At 44.9% G+C, this 20,675-nt stretch overlaps 1 protein-coding gene across 1 annotated transcript in view; it reads left to right on the top strand.

The window, feature by feature from the left end:
- LOC143925199 (integrin alpha-M-like) overlaps positions 1-20,675 on the top strand; it is a 105,154-nt gene that overhangs the window by 69,886 nt on the left and 14,593 nt on the right. Inside the window, exons 10-23 of the mRNA XM_077449797.1 lie at positions 2,649-2,722; positions 7,144-7,276; positions 7,581-7,720; positions 7,903-8,037; positions 8,686-8,922; positions 9,370-9,500; positions 10,096-10,250; positions 15,009-15,160; positions 15,237-15,341; positions 15,419-15,492; positions 15,608-15,749; positions 15,829-15,927; positions 18,762-18,841; positions 20,560-20,643. Of these exons, the coding sequence (XP_077305923.1) occupies positions 2,649-2,722; positions 7,144-7,276; positions 7,581-7,720; positions 7,903-8,037; positions 8,686-8,922; positions 9,370-9,500; positions 10,096-10,250; positions 15,009-15,160; positions 15,237-15,341; positions 15,419-15,492; positions 15,608-15,749; positions 15,829-15,927; positions 18,762-18,841; positions 20,560-20,643 (1,741 nt within the window). The remainder of the gene's footprint in view (positions 1-2,648; positions 2,723-7,143; positions 7,277-7,580; positions 7,721-7,902; positions 8,038-8,685; positions 8,923-9,369; positions 9,501-10,095; positions 10,251-15,008; positions 15,161-15,236; positions 15,342-15,418; positions 15,493-15,607; positions 15,750-15,828; positions 15,928-18,761; positions 18,842-20,559; positions 20,644-20,675) is intronic.

The following is a 20,675-nucleotide window of genomic DNA, read 5'->3' as shown; positions in this document are numbered from 1 at the left end:
GAAGAAAGGATGAAGAGTGATAAAGAGAATAGAAGAAAGGATGAGCAGACGTGATAAAGAGACTAAGGAATAGAAGAGAGGGCTCCGTAAGAGTGATAAAGAGAATCGACGAGTGGATGAAGAGTGATAAAAGCCATCACCCTCTCACCTCCACTCCTCCCTTCATCCTCTATCACCCTCTCCACTCCTCTATTCATCCTCTATCACCCCCTCTCACCTCCTCTATTCATCCTCTATCACCCTCTCACCTCCCCTCCTCCCTTCATCTTCTATCACCCTCTCCACTCCTCTATTCATCCTCTATCACCCTCTCCACTCCTCTATTCATCCTCTATCACCCTCTCACCTCCCCTCCTCCCTTCATCCTCTATCACCCTCTCCACTCCTCTATTCATCCTCTATCGCTCCTCTCACCGCCACTCCTCTCTTCATCCTCTATCACCCTCTCCACTCCTCTCTTCATCCTCTATCACCCTCTCCACTCCTCCCTTCATCCTCTATCACCCTCTCACCTCCACTCCTCTCTTCATCCTCTATCACCCTCTCCACTCCTCCCTTCATCCTCTATCACCCTCTCACCTCCACTCCTCCCTTCATCCTCTATCACCCTCTCCACTCCTCTATTCATCCTCTATCGCCCTCTCACCTCCACTCCTGTCTTCATCCTCTATCACCCTCTCCACTCCTCTATTCATCCTCTATCGCCCTCTCACCTCCACTCCTCTATTCATCCTCTATCACCCTCTCCACTCCTCTATTCATCCTCTATCACCCTCTCACCTCCACTCCTCCCTTCATCCATCTATCACCCTCTCCACTCCTCTATTCATCCTCTATCGCTCCTCTCACCGCCACTCCTCTCTTCATCCTCTATCACCCCCTCACCTCCACTCCTCTCTTCATCCTCTATCACCCTCTCACCTCCACTCCTCTCTTCATCCTCTATCACCCTCTCACCTCCACTCCTCTCTTCATCCTCTATCACCCTCTCCACTCCTCTCTTCATCCTCTATCACCCTCTCCACTCCTCTCTTCATCCTCTATCACCCTCTCCACTCCTCTCTTCATCCTCTATCGCCCTCTCCACTTTTCTTTTCACCCTCTATCGCTCTCTCACCTCTACCTCTCTCTTTATTCTCTATCACCCTCTCCTCTCCACATTGCTCTTCATCCACTATCACCCTCTCCTCTCCATCCCTCTGTTCATTCTCTATCGCCTCTCCTTTCTACTTCTCTCTTCATCCTTTATCACCGTCTCACTTCTACCACTCTCTTCATCTTCTATCGCCCTCTCCTCTCCACCTTTCTCTTCATTCTCTATCGCCCTCTCCTCTCCACCTCTTTCTTTACCCTCTATCGCCCTCTCCTGTCCACCCCTTTTTTCTTTTCCTCTATTGCCCTCTCACCTCCACCTCTCTCTTCACCCACTTATCACTTTCTCCTCTCCACCCCTCTCTTCATCCTCTATCATCCTCTCCTCTCCACCTTTATCTTCATTCTCTATAGCCCTCTCCTCTGCACCCCTCTCTTTATCCTTTTATTGCCTTCTCCATCCCCTCTTCATCCTCTATTGCCCTCTACTCTGAACCCCTTAGTACATCATCCAGCATCCCCTCTTCTCCACCCCTCTCTTCATCCTCTATCGCCTTCTCCTCTCCACCTTTCTCTTCATTCTTTATCGCCCTCTCCTTTCCACCCCTCTCTTTTTTTCTCTATCGCCCTTTCACCTCTCTCTTTACCCACTTATCACGCTCTCACCATACATCTCTTCACCCTCTATCACCCCCTTCCCCTCCATTTCTCTCTTCGTCCTCTCCTCTCCACATTTCTCTTCATTCTCTATCGTCCTCTTCCCCCCCCCCCCTTTCTTTATCCCCTATGGCTTTCTCTTCTCCACCCCTCTCTCCATCCTCTATCGCCCCCTCTCCTCTCCACTCCTCTCTTCATCCTCTATCACCCTCTCCTCTCCATCCGTCTCTTCATCCTCTATCGCCCTCTCCTCTCCACCTTTCTCTTCATTCTTTATCGCCCTCTCCTCTTCACTCCTTTTTTTATTTCCTATTTCCTCTATCGCCCTCTCACCTCCACCTCTCTCTTCATCCACTTTTCACTTTCTCCTCTCCACCCCTCTCTTCATCCTCTATCGCCCTCTCTTCTCCACCTTTCTCTTCATTCTTTTTTGCCCTCTCCTTTCCACCCCTCTCTCTTTTCTCTCTTGCTCTCTCACCTCCACCTCTCTCTTCCCCCCTTATCACTCTCTCCTCCCCTCTCTTCACCCACTAATCCTCTCCATCCCTCTCTTCACCCTCTATCACCCCCTCCCCTCCATTTCTCTCTTCATCCTCTATCACTTTCTCCACTCCACCCCTCTCTTTATTTTCTTTTACCCTCTCCTCTCCACCCCTTTCTTCACCCACTATCACTCTCTCCTCTCCACCCCTCTCTTCACCCACTATCGCCCTCTCCTCTCCAACCCCTCCCTTCCTCCTCTCTCTTCATTCTTTATCACCCTCTCCTCTCCATCCTCTCTTCTTCCTTTATTGCCCTCTACTCTGCACCCCTTTGTACATATCGTCTATCACCCCCTCCTCTCCACTTCTCACTTCATCCTCTAATCATCCTCTACTCATTTTTTCTCTCTTTTCCAGGTACACAGTCTGCGAATGGAAGTTCTTTCCAACTTGAGATGTCTCAGGAGGGGTTCAGCGCAGTTCTGACATCGGTAATTATGGACAATCGCTCTCTTTATCCCTCACTGCCTCTATACAGACAGTATATCACAGACGAATCAGCTCAGAGATACTCAAACGCCCTACATGTTTCGCGTTCACCATAAAGCTTCATCAGGAGCTTATAACTTTTTCTAAAAAAATAGAAAAACATAGCATTAAAGCGGAGCTCCACCCTAAAGTGGACCTTCCGCTCATTGGAACCCCCCCCCCCCCTTCCGGCACCACAATTGGCACCTTTCAGGGGGGAGGGGTGTGCAGGTACCTCTACAGTACAGGTATCTGCACCCACTTCCGGCCTAGATTCTGCAGAAGCCACGCCCCTTTCTGCAGAATCTACGCCCCTTTCTGAAGGTCCCCCCGCTGCCTGCTGGGAAACACACGGATCCCAGAGGCAGCGGGGACCATCCTTATTGCGCAGCGCGACTCGCGCATGCGCAGTAGGGAACCGGGAAACGAAGCCGCAAAGGCTCCACTTCCTGATTCCCATATCCAAGATGGCGGCGGCAGCACCCGAGAGACGATCGAGAGATCGGCTTCGGGTGCCGACATCGCGGGCGCGCTGTGGGCGGGTAAGTGTCATTATTTTAAAAGTCAGCAGCTGCAGTATTTGTAGCTGCTGGCTTTTTTTTTTTTTTTTTTAAACGGCGGACTCCCGCTTTAAGATAGTTTGTTGTAAAGAAGAAAATAGCACATAAAAAAAGTAATTATACAGGTACTTCCCAAAATGTTATAACAAAGAAATTGTCAGGAACCATGAATCAGACTGAGACAGAAGTACAATCAAATCACACTTGTTTATTAAAAAAAATAAAAAGGTAAACAGGAAAAAGCATAGTCAAGCATAGCCAGAGCCAAGTAGCCAGATCGGGTAGTCAGCCAGTCCAAAGTTCATAAACCAGATCGGGTAATCAGCCAGTCCAGAAGTCAGGGATCCAAGGAGAGCAACTGCAAGCAGGATAAGAAGCCAGGAGGGATGTCAGAAAGCCAGTCTTGAAACAAATAGCAGGAGATGTTTCCTAGTGATGTGACCAACGTGAAGGCAAATGAAAAAGTGAGCAGGAAGGCTTTAAATAGGCAGGTCAGACGAGCATCATCGGGAACAGCTGGTAACTGTGGAAAGAGAAGAGAGCTGGCAATTAGCCGAAAGCTAAGCGGCCAGCCCAGAGGAGGAAGGGCTAAGCCAGCCCTGACAGAAATACAAGTAAAAAATAAAATTAAACTTGCTCCCAGGGTTAAAAGAAAAAAAAAAAAACCTTATGTAGGACTATAAATGAATTGGGGGCGACATGGGAATGGGTGTGACATTCTCAAATATAAAATTAGAAAAATAAGGCATATATGTATATATGTTAAAGGATTATTCAGAAAATAAGGCATATATGTATATATATTAAAGGATTATTCAGAACAAGAGAATTATACATGGGGGGGAGGTAAATATATATATATATATATATATATATATATATATATATATACAAAAATATATATATATATATATATATATATATATATATATATATATATACAAAAAATAGAAAAAATATATATATATACATATATATATATATATATATATATATACATACAAAAAAAAATAAAAAAAAATAAAAAAAAAATATATATATATATATATATATATGTATATATATATATATATATTATTGTTATAAATCGATAATTACTTACATTCCCTATGGATAGCCAAAAAGAAAAAAGGCATCTCTAGAAGGGTAAGGCAGTAGCATAGCCCGTATATCACATATAGAGAGGCACAAAAGGAGGCGAAGACTCCGGAAATACAGAACAGGAAAAAGGAGAAGGATTGTATAACCCGTGATCTGTGCAGAAAACCACAAAAAAAAAAAAAAAATATATATATATATATATATATATATATATATAAAATTTGTTCATAAATAATCAGTTATCTATTTCTGTAAAGATTATTTAGTGTTGTTTACTAAAGTGCGTTTTACTGCGATGATATCATATATGTAGTTAATTCAATTTGTTCTACTCCTATTCCTTATTAATTATTCAAACATGCAGTGTTTGCTATTATTTGTTTATTTATTTGATTTTACATTTATCACATAAAATAAGAAGTGTGTGATAATTCAATTATTTAATGGGCCACCTGTCTTTATATAAATACATTAGCCCGGCGCAGTGTTAAACAGAGAAAAAAAATATATATTTGTCTATAATGAATAAATAATAAAAAAAATTATATATATATATATATATATATATATATATATATATATATATATAATTTTTTATTATTTCAGTGATATGGTGGAAAAAAAAATATATAATATATATAATTTTTTATTATTTCAGTGATATGGGGGAAAAAAATATATAATATATATATAATTTTTTATTATTTCAGTGATATGGAGGGAAAAAAAAATATAATATATATATAATTTTTTATTATTTCAGTGATATGGAGGAAAAAAAAAAGGAACCCAGATAGAGGTCCATAAATGACCTTCCAGCTATTTCTCAATGGTTTCCGATCTATCCTTGAGGTAGACGGGGAGAAGAAGACCAACCCACAATGCCTTCCTAGCCACACACCGGGGCTGCTGTGAAAAGACGCCGACCCACCGCGTTCCGTCTTATACACAGCCGTCCCGGTAGTGACGTCACTCCACAAAGAGCGGAAGTGATGTTGTTCACCAGCCCGGCCAGTTCCCATTGACTGACGTCAGCACCCGGTAAATTTAAATATCGGGACGCGGCATGTGTTTTATATAATGTATCCCCAGGACCACCCTGTGGTAGATACATACCAGGTTTAAAAGGATAGGTGTCATACAATCCAGCCATCCCTGTGACTGAGACCTCGGGAATAATCATGGGGGGTGTAGCTGGAAGATGTCTAGACAGAAGAGGAGACAACATACCAGCTTGGTTTAGGCTTCCAAGGTTTGTGGTTGAACTGGATGGACTTGTGTCTTTTTTTCAACCTGACTAACTATGTAACTATGTAACTTGCATTACCTTGAAAAGTGAATATGTATAATTGTACTGTTTTTACTAGAACTGCCATTGTCCCTGGAAATGTTGTATTCCAGAACCTACACTATCTCGATTCAGAGTAGACCATATGCCTTCTATAGGGCCCTGAAGCACAAGAGGGCCCTGTTTTGTGACAATTGAGAATCATTCATGCTGGTAGTAGCTGCCTATGACAAACACTCCATGCATTGTTTGGGAATCTCTAGAGGATTGCTGTAATCGCTGTATTTAGCACTCCGTATTGCTGGAGGAACTGCCTTTGGAAAGGTGAGGGGCCAATATGAAGCTTCATTATACATGTGTGACAGACCTAACCAGGACAGAGGCCTTTGGAGGGGACTGAATGCTAGCCTCTTTCTGACCGATCATGGGCCCTGGCATTTGGGGGAAGGGTGCTCTTTGTGAGCTGTATGCCTGGGGACCCTTGAGGTGGAGTTACTTTGGATTCAGAGACCCAGACTCTGGGAACCCTTTATATGCCATATTAGAAATAGTGGCCGATTCATACTGTTGGGACACATAATGTTAGATGCTAATATCATCAACTCCAGCCACCTGTCTGTTGTCTTCTTCAATGTAAACAAGTCTACTCTGGCTTGCCACAGCTTCTAACAGTCTTTCACCAATTGTTGTTTGTGCTAAATAACCTTGCTATTGTATGAAGGAGTTCTGTGTTGATAATGTTGATTGTGTCTTCTGAGCTAAAAGAGACGGCAAGTCTGTCCTAAAGGTCATGTCTCTTAGTCACTTAGGCTGTCTAAAGGATTCGATAAGTAGCTCATGTTAATTAGGTTTCTGGTTACAGTTTGTCATCCTGCTGTATGTATTTGTGTGAAAATCTCAAATAAAAGGTTATTCCTCATGTACTCCAAGACTGGTGAGGTCCGATGTTTTACCCCACACTGAGCTATGACTAGTGCATGGGAAAGCTAAGGGGTCTTGGATTGTGTGGTACCGGACAGAGGAAGCATTTACAGCAGACATCTTGAGCACGGGGTCCATCACAACATGGTTATGACTTGAATGCATGATAAAGGGCCATAAACTCTTGACAATGGATACAATGTGTGTGGAGGTACAATTATACCCAAGGTGCAGAGATGAGATGCCCATCAGAGGAGATAATAGACCTCCAGACCCCGAAGCCTGGAACTGTCTGCTTGAAACAGTAGGTTGATGTGATGACATATGAATTCTGTTCCAAGATGGTAACTCTGCACATACTGTATATTTGATGGCAATTGGCCTGTCCCTGGTCATCATAATATTTAAAAGTAGAGTTAGCAATAGGAGTTGACATTCACTAAGTGGGGGTGAATAAAGCTTCCATTGCCATGAAGATCTCAGACCCCCTTTAATGCCTTCTTCTCCTCCGCAGAGAGGGCCCATCCTTGGGGCAGTAGGTGCTTATGATTGGTCTGGAGGGATATCCTTGTACTTGGACGGTCAGCAGAATGGCACCTGGATAAATGCTACGAAGGATCGTAAAGACATGAAGGATTCTTACATGGGTGAGAAAACCAGGGGTTATAGAGTTGTCCTGATGTCAGAAGATTATAGTATAATGTTAAATCATTCATTAACCAGCATCAATGATCATTGAAATCCTACAAATTGTGGACATGGAAGGTGTAGGATAAGGTTAGAGGGAATTTTCTTCAGCTTGTGTCCTTAAGAAGTGACCTCCATGTCTTTACCCTTAGACATTGTGCGGTACAGGGATCAATTTTTCATGTTGTGGTGTTTTTGTGCACACAGGTAAAATTATAAGTTTGGATCTATATCCACCATGACCCTTTTCTTCTCCTTATACAGGTTACGCAGTCCAGCAGTTACAGTGGGACACCTTGGCCATTGGCGCACCAAGATACCAACATCTGGGCAGTGTCTTCATCTACAAGAATAACCCAACAACATCGGGGTGGAGCCAGGTGGCTGGATTCACCGCAGACAAGGTGACAGAGGGGTGCATGAGTGGGACGGCTAAAGGTTGGAGAAGTAACAGGCTACAGATTGTCAAGATATTTCTGGGAATGGATGGGAAGGAAGCAAGTAGTCTAGTTTTTGGGAAGACATTTATGATAAGAACATCTGAGAATTCTCTCTAATCCTCCACTTATGCAATCTGTCTTCTAAGATTGGGTCATACTTCGGGTCGGTGCTGAGTGTTCTCACTTTGAATTCCACACACGCTCTTCTTGTGGTCGGGGCCCCAACGTATTACTCTCCAGAAGCTCCAGGCGGACGGGTGTACCTTTGTCCTGTCACCGAGGTGAGGACCATACTGCTAATCAATGATGTTCAAACCCCCCGTGTTTATTTGATGATATGGGGAAAGATTCCAGTAAGTCCGTTTTATCTGTAGAATGAATCAGTTTAATTGATCCTTCTGCCTCTTTGGAAGTCAGATGTTTAACAGAAATTATCTACAATCCTTGTTTCTTCTTCTGCCCCCATAATACTGACCTGAACACTGAAGCCCACTGTGGCCTCCTGAGAGTGGACTTCAAGTCTTAATGGTCTCATTTCGTCATAAGAAGACCATAGCTAGGTACACATCCATCTCCCTGCAACTACGGAGGCACCAAATGAATGTTCTTCAACCTCAAATATATTCCGAGTACCCAAATTTATCATCCATCTCCTGATCTCAGAGTTTTCCATGACTGCTCATATTTATGTTTGGTGTCCTCCAAAGCAATGTGTACCTGTGATGGTCCTGGTGCTCATAGCTCTGCATTCAGCTATAATTGATGACAATTTACCAAACTGGGTTGAGCCTGAAATGCTGAAATTTGGGTACAAAGTGTACAAATAAATCTATGAGATCGCTAAAAACCGCTCTGGTTCACTTATTTTTAATTACTTCATAATATTCACTGGTAGCTTCCAGCTTAATTCTTTTCATGTTATGTTTCAGGTCAGGAACTTTTGGCACCCCAAAGGACCATCTGTCACTATGACATGTCCAGAAACCCTTCAAGGTGACCCCAGCCAATTTGTAGGACATTTCGGTTCTGCCATTTCGGTTCTACCAGACATGACTGGAGACCTGCTATCAGACTTGGCAGTTGGTGCCCCGTGCGAGGACAACTATCAGGGGGCCATCTACATCTTCCCAGGCCAGGGTGAGAGCTTCAGAACTTCATATATACAGGTACCTATGTTTTCTTCTGCCGTTCTGTGTACTGAAAACTGAAAGTCTACAAATGTAATGATTGAATGAATGAATGAATGAAATACTTGTATAGCGCACAATGCGAACTGAATTGCCTCTAGGCGCTGTTCAGAATATATCTATGCAGGTTCCAGTTACTCTTTAGCCTCATACACACTATCAGATTTTCTGCTGATTTCTTCCATCAGATTTACCAAAACCATATAATATGAGGTCAAACCTTAGGAGTTCCAATGTGTATGTAATCAGGCCGGCCCTTCTACTACATGGTTTTGGTAAATCTGAAGAAAAAAAATCAGCAGAAAATCTGATAGTGTGTATGGGGCTTTTGTGTCTGCTCACCTAGGTTGACTCTCTATTGAGAAAAGAATGTTATTTTGGGTTCTTTTCTTCGGTTTTCATTTTTGGCTCCTTCCCTTTCTACAGCGCATTTCTGGTCAGCAGGTCAGTGGTGGCATCAAGTACTTTGGGAGGTCACTGAGTGGAAATCTGGACATGACGAGGGACAATCTGCCAGATATTGTGGTGGGAGCTGAAGGTCGAGTCCTGATAGTGAGGTGAGATGAGAATGAAAATTGTTATCAGATCTCTTTTATCCTAGTATGAACTCATCGTCTTCACAAGATCATGTATATCATCTATGGTGGCATCACTGGATTGCCAGGCAAAGCTCCCTGGAAGAATACGCTCATCACTCTCTCCAAGATGAGAAAGGACTTCTGTGTAATGTGTATGGCCAGACTAATGGTCGACTTCTATCACATCTGGGTGTCTTGACGTTGGAGAGTAACCTGCAGCTACAACTGACCCCTGTTTGTTTCTGTCCAATTACTGTTGTTCTCTCTGGAGTGATAAATGCCCACAATGAGGGGGCAGAAATTAAATGTTGGATTCCCCAATGATATGTCTTATGGTCATGAAAATGCACCTTGCATGGTGTTGCTTTCATCTGGATCAGCTGGTGCAGGAACTCTGACTTCAGAGTCAGCCCAAATCCTCACTATACCGCACTGTACAGTCAGCCTGTATAAGGGGTAATTCTACAACCAGGAAGGACCAATAATCCTTCATTGTACAAGTTATGGTACCTTGCTGTTTGTCTTATACAAAACCTCCATAAATAACCATTCGTAACCTCTGACCCTCATGTAGGTCTCGCCCGGTTCTGGGAGTCTCAGTTGGCATGACCTTTGATCCTAATGAGATACCCCTTTCGTTCTACGAGTGCTCAGATCAGCGCAAAGTGGGGGGTGTGATAAAGCTCAACGTCTGCTTCTTCAGCTACAAGAAAAACGGCAAAGCAACAGGTGAGCCATGGGATGGCGGGAGGTGGCAGGAAGACAGGAAGTTGCTTCCTGGAACAATCAGAGGTCCAAAGCCTGACATCTTATGGTGCTGCATCCAAACTTACAGAAGGATTGACCCAACACATTTCTGTTAAACACATAGGGCAGATTGAGAGTGATCTGTTCATTGCACATTACTTTAGTAGAGAAGACTATTGGGTCATTTTTTGTATATGAAGCTATTGAGAACCGCATAAAAAGGTGAGGGAGTCAAAGCCTCCAGGAAAATATAGATTGCGGCTGAGGGTTTAAGCCAGAGAGGTGGTCAGGTGGGAGGAGTCAGAACCAGACAAAGACAATAAGACAGAAAGGTGTGTGCCATCCTCACCATTCCTCATACTATCCAAACCATTCCCAGTTCCATAAAAACTGACCAATACTAATACCATCCAAGCCATCACTATACCATCAAATGGTACAAGGGATCTATGCCATCCAAACTATACCCTGTACCATCCAACCCCCCCCCCCCTCCCCCGTACAATCAAGACCATCTGTCTTACCATCCAAACCCTCTTTCATATCATCTTAATGATCATACACTGTACCATCAAAATTGCCTGGCATACATTCTAAACCATCCCCCATGCCATCCCCATACTATCCAAACCAAGCTGTTGTACTATCCAAACTATCCCTGGTACCATCCAACCCCAATCATCAAAACATCTTCCGTATCATTCAAACTGTCTCCTGAATCATCTAGTGACCCATAACACCATCCAAACTATCACTTGTACCATCCAAACCATCCGACCCATCATCCAAGCCATTGTTCATACTTTCCAAACCTACCCCTCTACTATCCAAAGTATGACTGCAACCATCCACACCATCTCACCCGTGCCATCCAAACTATCCCTTCTACCATCCAAACCATCCTTGGTACCATCTAGACATCCTCCCGTACCATCCAAAACCTCTCCTGCACCATATAAACATCCTCCATATCATTCAACACCATCTCCTGTACCATCCAAACCATCCCTAATACCATCTAAACCCTCTCTTCTACCATCTAAACATCCTCCATACCATCCAAACCATCCTCCATGTCATCCAAGCCATTACTTGTATGATCCAAGCCATCGTTCATACTAATAAAACCCTCCCCTGCATAATCCAAACCATTCCCAGTCCCATCAAAACCGACCCACGTACCATCCAAACCATCACTATACCATCAAATGGTACAGGGGATAGTGCCCTGTGCCATCCAAATCATCCCCTGTATCACCCAAACCTATCCCCTGTATCTCCCAAACCTATCCCTTGTACCATCCAAACCATCTCCTGTATCATCCAATCCTATCCCTTGTACCATCCAAACCATCTCCTGTATCATCCAATCCTATCCCTTGTACCATCCAAACCATCTCCTGTATCACCCAAACCTATCCCTTGTACCATCCAAACCATCTCCTGTATCACCCAAACCCATCCCTTGTACTATCCAAACCATCTCCTGTATCATCCAATCCTATCCCTTGTACCATCCAAACCATCTCCTGTATCATCCAATCCTATCCCTTGTACCATCCAAACCATCTCCTGTATCATCCAATCCTATCCCTTGTACCATCCAAACCATCTCCTGTATGATCCAAACCCATCCATTGTACCATCCAAACCATCTCCTGTATGATCCAAACCCATCCATTGTACCATCTAAATCATCCCCTGTATCACCCAAACCTATCCTCTATATCTCCCAAACTTATCCCTTGTACCATCCAAACCATCTCCTGTATCACCCATGCCTATCTCATGTACCATCCAAACCATCTCCTTTATCACCCATGCCTATCTCTCGTACCATCCAAACCATCTCCTTTATCACCCATGCCTATCTCATGTACCATCCAAACCATCTCCTGTATCACCCATGCCTATCTCTTGTACCATCCAAACCATCTCCTGTATCACCCATGCCTATCTCATGTACCATCCAAACCATCTCCTGTATCACCCATGCCTATCTCTTGTACCATCCAAACCATCTCCTGTATCACCCATGCCTATCTCTTGTACCATCCAAACCATCTCCTGTATCACCCAAACCTATCCCTTGTATCATCCAAACCATCTCCTGTATCACCCAAACCTATCCCTTGTACCATCCAAACCATCTCCTGTATCATCCAATCCTATCCCTTGTACCATCCAAACCATCTCCTGTATCACCCAAACCTATCCCTTGTACCATCCAAACCATCTCCTGTATCACCCAAACCCATCCCTTGTACTATCCAAACCATCTCCTGTATCATCCAATCCTATCCCTTGTACCATCCAAACCATCTCCTGTATCATCCAATCCTATCCCTTGTACCATCCAAACCATCTCCTGTATCATCCAATCCTATCCCTTGTACCATCCAAACCATCTCCTGTATCACCCAAACCCATCCATTGTACCATCCAAACCATCTCCTGTATCACCCAAACCCATCCCTTGTACTATCCAAACCATCTCCTGTATCATCCAATCCTATCCCTTGTACCATCCAAACCATCTCCTGTATCATCCAATCCTATCCCTTGTACCATCCAAACCATCTCCTGTATCATCCAATCCTATCCCTTGTACCATCCAAACCATCTCCTGTATCATCCAATCCTATCCCTTGTACCATCCAAACCATCTCCTGTATGATCCAAACCCATCCATTGTACCATCTAAATCATCCCCTGTATCACCCAAACCTATCCTCTATATCTCCCAAACTTATCCCTTGTACCATCCAAACCATCTCCTGTATCACCCAAACCTATCTCTCGTACCATCCAAACCATCTCCTTTATCACCCATGCCTATCTCATGTACCATCCAAACCATCTCCTGTATCATCCAATCCTATCCCTTGTACCATCCAAACCATCTCCTGTATCACCCAAACCCATCCATTGTACCATCCAAACCATCTCCTGTATGATCCAAACCCATCCATTGTACCATCTAAATCATCCCCTGTATCACCCAAACCTATCCTCTATATCTCCCAAACGTATCCCTTGTACCATCCAAACCATCTCCTGTATCACCCAAACCTATCTCTCGTACCATCCAAACCATCTCCTGTATCACCCAAACCTATCTCTCGTACCATCCAAACCATCTCCTGTATCACCCATGCCTATCTCTTGTACCATCCAAACCATCTCCTGTATCACCCAAACCTATCCCTTGTATCATCCAAACCATCTCCTGTATCATCCAATCCTATCCCTTGTACTATCCAAACCATCTCCTGTATCATCCAATCCTATCCCTTGTACCATCCAAACCATCTCCTGTATCATCCAAACCCATCCCTTGTACCATCCAAACCATCTCCTGTATCACCCAAACCTATCCCTTGTACCATCCAAACCATCTCCTGTATCATCCAATCCTATCCCTTGTACCATCCAAACCATCTCCTGTATCATCCAAACCTATCCCTTGTACCATCCAAACCATCTCCTGTATCATCCAAACCTATCCCTTGTATCATCCAAACCATCTCCTGTATCACCCAAACCCATCCCTTGTACTATCCAAACCATCTCCTGTATCATCCAATCCTATCCCTTGTACCATCCAAACCATCTCCTGTATCATCCAAACCCATCCCTTGTACCATCCAAACCATCTCCTGTATCACCCAAACCTATCCCTTGTACCATCCAAACCATCTCCTGTATCATCCAATCCTATCCCTTGTACCATCCAAACCATCTCCTGTATCATCCAAACCTATCCCTTGTACCATCCAAATCATCCCCTATATCTCCCAAACCCATCCTTTGTACCATCCAAATCATCCCCTATATCTCCCAAACCTATCCCTTGTACCATCCAAACCATCTCCTGTATCACCCAATCCTATCCCTTGTACCATCCAAACCATCTCCTGTATCACCCAAACCATCTCCTGTATCATCCAAACCTATCCCTTGTACTATCCAAACCATCTCCTGTATCACCCAATCCTATCCCTTGTACCATCCAAACCATCTCCTGTATCATCCAATCCTATCCCTTGTACTATCCAAACCATCTCCTGTATCACCCAAACCTATCCCTTGTACTATCCAAACCATCTCCTGTATCACCCATGCCTATCTCTTGTACCATCCAAACCACCTCCTGTATCATCCAATCCTATCCCTTGTACCATCCAAACCATCTCCTGTATCATCCAATCCTATCCCTTGTACCATCCAAACCATCTCCTGTATCACCCAAACCCATCCCTTGTACCATCCAAACCATCTCCTGTATCATCCAATCCTATCCCTTGTACCATCCAAACCATCTCCTGTATCACCCAAACCCATCCCTTGTACCATCCAAACCATCTCCTGTATCACCCAAACCCATCCCTTGTACCATCCTTTGTATCACCCAACTGTCCCACATATTTTCGGCTTTGTCTTTGTCACAAAGCTCTGAGGTTAGGTTAGGTCCATCAAGTCTCACTTTGACTTGACAGACCGCACATACCTGCCACACAGAACATTCAGGAAGATCACCCTGCTGCTAATTGGACAGAGGTGATGATGGTGGTCCAGTGAGCAGTTAGATCCCGAGCCATGATATAATTGTGAATGAATCACAGGTCTGTCTGAACAGGCTCGCCAGTCTTTTAGTTGGAAAAGCAGCAGCAATATACTGTATGCATGAAAGTCATATGTTCAGTTCTTTGCTTTATGTCTTCTCACATTCTTTCTCAGTGGAGGACTTTGGTCAGGTGACATACTCTCTCCTCCTGGACGCCGGTCGCACTAACACCCGGGCCCTCTTGACCGGTGCTGGGCGCTCCGTCAACGCCACCAAACGTCTTCAGCAAGGGGAAGTGTGTGCGGACCATTCCATCCAGATTCCTGTGAGTACCTTTCTATACGGTGACGATATAAAGATGAGAAGGTCACGGCTCTAACTCATCTTGTCTCCATCTCTAGGAGTGTGTGGAAGACTCTCTGTCGGCTCTCCGAGTCTCACTCAGTTTATCCCTTGTTGGAACTCCTGTGCTGAGTGAGGACTCTCCATCCACCCAGTCTGAGGAGGTAAGGAGGCCCCAAACGCTACGTACGGCATTGCCAATCACAGACCTGGTCATGTACCTTCATATCTTTCTTTACAGGTCCCATTTCAGAAGAACTGTGGTGGCGATGGGGTGTGTGAGGACAATCTGAGCCTGAAGATCGCCTTCACAGGGTGAGATGGAGTTCCCTCGGTTTGTCATTAGCCTGACCAATGAAAGCGTTCGCTGTTGGGTGGTTTGGGTGTCTGTTGACAATCGGTGTGACCACCCCGTTCCTCTGTCTAATAGTGTCAGCCAGGTGGTGGTTGGAGTGACTCTTGAAGTTGACGTGACGGTCTCGGTGAAGAACGAAGGTGAAGATTCATACAACACTCGAGTTCTCATCCCCTTCCCCTCCGGCCTGTCCTATCGCACGGTGTCTCTGGTTGAGGTAAATCAGGTGTGGTCTCATCTCCGCCTCCTCTGTATGGTGGGGCAATTGTTGTAATCAAATTTTATTCATTTTGTAGACAGGAAACAGGAAAGTGACGGTTTCATGCGCCACTCTGGAGGGTCAGAGAATGGTGACCTGCGGGGTGAACAGACCTATTCTGAGGTCCAACACCACGGTAAGAGGAGAGAGCGAGAGGGGTCGAGAGAGTGTAAGAGGGGTCAAGAGAGTGTAAGAGGGGTCAAGAGAGTGTAAGAGAGTACAAGTGGGTGTGAGAGGGGTCAAGAGAGGGGATGAGAGGGTGCAAGAGGGGTCGAGAGAGTGCAAGAGGGGTCGAGAGAGTGTAAGAGGGGTCAAGAGAGTGTAAGAGGGGTCAAGAGAGTGTAAGAGAGTACAAGTGGGTGTGAGAGGGGTCAAGAGAGGGGATGAGAGGGTGCAAGAGGGGTCGAGAGAGTGCAAGAGGGGTCGAGAGAGTGTAAGAGGGGTCAAGAGAGTGTAAGAGGGGTCGAGAGAGTGTAAGAGAGTACAAGTGGGTGTGAGAGGGGTCAAAAGGGTGTGAGAAAGTGCCAGAGAGTTTAAAAGGGGTCAAAAGAGTATAGAGAGTATGAGAGGGTGCGAGAGATACGAAAGAGTACAAGAGAATGCGAGAGGGTGCTAGAGAGTGTGCAAGTACAAAATGGTGCAAAAGGGGTCAAGAGAGTGTGGGGGAGGGGGGGGGTCGACAGTGCGAGAGGGTGCAAGAGAGTAAAAGAGTGTAAGAGAATGCAAGAAAATCTAATGTGTGAGAGTGCAAGAGAGTATTGCTATTGGAGAGAGAAATGAACACTAAAGAAAGAAGAGGCTACAACAGAAAGAACCCGGAGACTGATTAACATCAAATATGATCCTTTGATGTGAATAACCAGCTATGTAACCAAACAAACTACTGACCTCTCATCCTGAACCTCAATGTAATCCCGACTTTACTTGCAACCACAACTTTCAATTGTCCAGCTCACAACTAGAACCTCAAACTAACCCTCAACGTAAACCCCTAAACCCCAACCACCATTCTTCATTCCAGGTCTGACCATAACCCAGAACCTTCAACCTAACCATAACTTTACCCCGTAACCCCACCCTAACACTAATCCTCGATTCTTAACCCTAAAATGACTCCCTAACCCCAACCCTCAAATCTATCCCTAATGCTAATACCCAAAACTAACACTTTTCCTCAAAACCCTCAACCAGCATTTCTCAACCTTCTAAGCCTAGAGAGCAGGGATCTCCAAAGTTTCTAAACAAAGGGCCAGTTTACTGTCCTCCAGATTTTAGGGGGGCAGGACTGTTGCCATTAGAAGTAGAAATTGACATTGGTGGAGGTAAATAATGCCTCTTTAGTATTGAGGGATAAATAGTGCCCCATCGTTGGTGTCAGTGGGAGGAATAGTGCCCCATCATTGGTACTATATCAGAGGAAGGAATAAGTGCCCCATCGTTGGTGTCTGTGGGAAGAATAATGCCCCATTATTGGTACTGTATCAAAGGAAGGAATAGTGCCCCATTGTTGGGTGTCAGTGGGAGGAATAGTGCACCATTATTGCCATCAGTGGTCGTATCGGTGGAAGGAAAGTGCCCCAAGGGCCAGATGAAGGCAGGCAAAAACCCACCTCCAGCCCCCCAACCGCAGTTTAAAGACTACTGCCCTAGAGGAACCCTTGGAATCATTTTAAGGCCATGTTGAAATTAGTTAATTGGGGGTCAATGAGAAGAAAGCCCTCCCTTACAGTAAAGGTCAGAATGCCACACCTATAAATTAGCATTAGCGTCATGTCACCGACTTTGCCATGTGGCATTTGCCCGAGATCTACGTAAGTACGATCTAATGGGAGGTCAATCAGCTACAGCTCATGGAACCCCTAGCAACCTCTGAAGCCCTAACAACCTCTGAAGCCCTAGCAACCTCTGAAGCCCTAGCAACCTCTGAAGCCCTAGCAACCTCTGAAGGAACATTGGTTGTGAATGGCAGATCTAGATCGTCAATGTAACCCCCAGCCTTCAAATTACCGCAATCCACAACACTCAACCTATCCTGAAAAAAATAAGCCTCAACCTAACCCCCAACCCTCAATCTAAACCTCACTATACACAGGACCCTCACCATATACAGAACCCTCCAATCCTCACCACACACACAGAACCCTCAACCCTCAGTATAAACCTCAACCTATCCCTGGCCCCTCAACCTAACTTTAAAATAAAAAGCACTGAATGTACTGCTAATCTGGAACTGAAACCGCAAGCCCTTGTACACACGATCGGAGATTCCGACGGAATGTTTCCTATCGGACCGTTTTGTCGGATTGTGTGAGGTCTCCATCGGACTGTTTCCGTCGGAGTATCCAACGTACCAAGTTTTCCAACTTGTCCGTAAAATTTTCCGACAAAATGCTCCGATCGGACATACTCCGATCATGTGTAGCCTACTCCGAGGGACAAAGTGCCACGCATGCTCAGATCAAATTCCTAGGCCAAAGCTATTGGCTACTAGCCTGAACGTAGTCCCGTCGTAATGAAATAACGTCATCACGTTATGTACAATCGGATTTTCCGACAACTTTGTCCGACCGTGTGTATGCAACAGTTTCGGACAAAATCCAACGGATTTGGTTGTCAGAATGTCCGACCCGTGTGTACAAGGGCTAAGGTTTGCTGAGACACACCAACCCTTTCATTTGATGATTTAAGCAGGGCACAGCCCTGAGGGAAGGACGTCTCCAATCACATGAAAAGGGTGTCTTGGAGGTCCTTTACAGAGGTTGTCAGGGCAGTGGCAAAGACAAGGCATGAGCACATATGAGTAGGACATCACAGGTGTAGGGCAGCAGAGCATAAGCAAGGCTGTACTGTATTTGGAACCCATTGGGGGGGGCAATAAAAATGGCTATAAGCTGGTGATGGCCAGAATTCCCGTGACACACCCGTGAGAATCATTCATATCTTTTACCTTTCTTCTGGGGTCTCTTCCAGGCCATCTTCCTGGTGGGATTTCACGTTTCACAGACAGCTGCGCTGGGGAAAACTTTGATACTGGCAGCCAACGTGAGCAGGTAAGTGACCGCGGGACTGTGTGGGAGGGACAGACCTGATGGGTCGCCGCCCTGTGAGATCAAAGGGCAGAACAGTTTGTGCAGGCCCCATCTGCTCTGCCGTTCCACCATTCGTTTACACAGACCTGATTTTACAAACGTGTAGGCAGGTCTCCTACTCTTGGTTAGTCAGTCTACCTGGCTGCCCAGGCTGGGAAGAAGGGGTAATGCTTGTGCCACCTCCCCTTGTGTGTTTGTGCAAAGGAGGGGGGTAAGTGCTGCAAATGGTCTGGAAATGGCCTGACCCACATCCCAGTTAATGGTAGATGCGGAAAGGGTGCCTCAGCGGGACTTTAAAGGGGCAGGGCAAATATTTAGTAGGCAATATCTTACTTTAAAACAAATATTTTTATTTTACTACAAGTAAAATCAAAGGGTTAGTTGTTATATGGGCAAAACAGAAGCCCAAATGGTAGAAGGAATATGAATGAATGTGTGGATACAAAAAGCAAAAACAGGATGCAAAATACAATAAACACAAAGAGCACTATACAGGTGAAAATTCCTATTCCGACGCGTTTCGAGTGTTTCAAACTCTTCCTCAGGGAAATGGATCAGCAAACATATAATATCAATCTACAAAAAAAGAGATAACATAAGATGTGTGGCTAATACAAAGGTTATAGTCACTGTAGCATACTAACATTGAATAAAAGCTAGGGATGTACTGACCCTGTATCAGAAGCTTGATACGTCATAAATGCATCCATAATAATACATAGTTAAAAACAATGATGGACCTCAGGAGAACAAGAAGGGGGGGATGTTTTTTGTGCTGCCTTTTATCTCCTCGCATCCGACGAAGGAACCAGGAGGTGGAGAGAGACTCTGATCCTTGAAAAATTGCTCCCGCCCTGGATGGAAGCGCTGCCCACCATAGATGGAGTAGGTGCACTGAACCCACCCGACCAACCATCCAGGGGGGTGTTACTGTTTGCCACCCCTCCCCCCCCAAAAAAATGTCTGCCACTGGTGCTGGGACGAGCAACCCCATGCATCGCCTGGTATAGCCCAAAGAACCCACCCAGAGGTAGGCCCCTTATGTGACCCACACTTGGCTCCCAAAGAGGAGAAGAACAGAGAGGAAGTGTAAGCCCACCTACCCTTACAAACTGATCGGAGGGTCACTAGCAATGAATCGCATGAAGGTGAGCTTCTGTTCCATACGGCATTAAAACTCAACCGCCAATCGGAACACAAGGCAGGTCCACAGATGAGCCAGGCACTTCTCTGAGGTCCCTCCAGAGCACTAGGAGGTGGAGGTGGCAGAGACAAAGGAGGATATTGACATCATGAAGGGCCTCAGATTACAGGGATTTTTTTTTTGGGGGGGGGGCTCTAGAGAGGATTCACCACATTTAAGGTGTATGTAAAACTAAAAACTCTTCTCCTGGTCTCCTTTATCACCGAAACCGAAAGGGACAGGATATACAAAATACTACAACTGTCACCTAAGCAGGAAGTAAGGAGAAATCTTCCAAATCCTGCATTGAGTTCTGTAGGTAGCAATGAATAAGCAGTCCAAAAATGAAGTTGTCCTTAATGGTGCTCAACTGATGTCTCGTATATAGTTGGCCTTTTTGAGCATTCCTTTTGTGCCATGTCTCTGCATATCTTAGGGCCGTTGTCTAAGGTTTCTCAAGCACTTCTAACCCTGCTCTTTCCGTTTCCTCTATCAGTGATTACAGACGAGTTCCCACCAATCAAATGATGTCCTCATCGCAGCTGAATGTCCGCTATGCCATCTACGTTACCATCACCAGGTGAGTAAAAGACCAACTGAAGGAGGGAATCG

This window comes from Lithobates pipiens, unplaced genomic scaffold (assembly GCF_037356315.1).
Source record: "Lithobates pipiens isolate NorthernLeopardFrog02 unplaced genomic scaffold, aLitPip1_a1.2 Scaffold_22, whole genome shotgun sequence".
Taxonomy (NCBI): domain Eukaryota; kingdom Metazoa; phylum Chordata; class Amphibia; order Anura; family Ranidae; genus Lithobates; species Lithobates pipiens.
The sequence above is the reverse complement of the archived record's forward strand: the minus strand, read 5'-3'. Positions and strand labels throughout refer to the sequence as shown.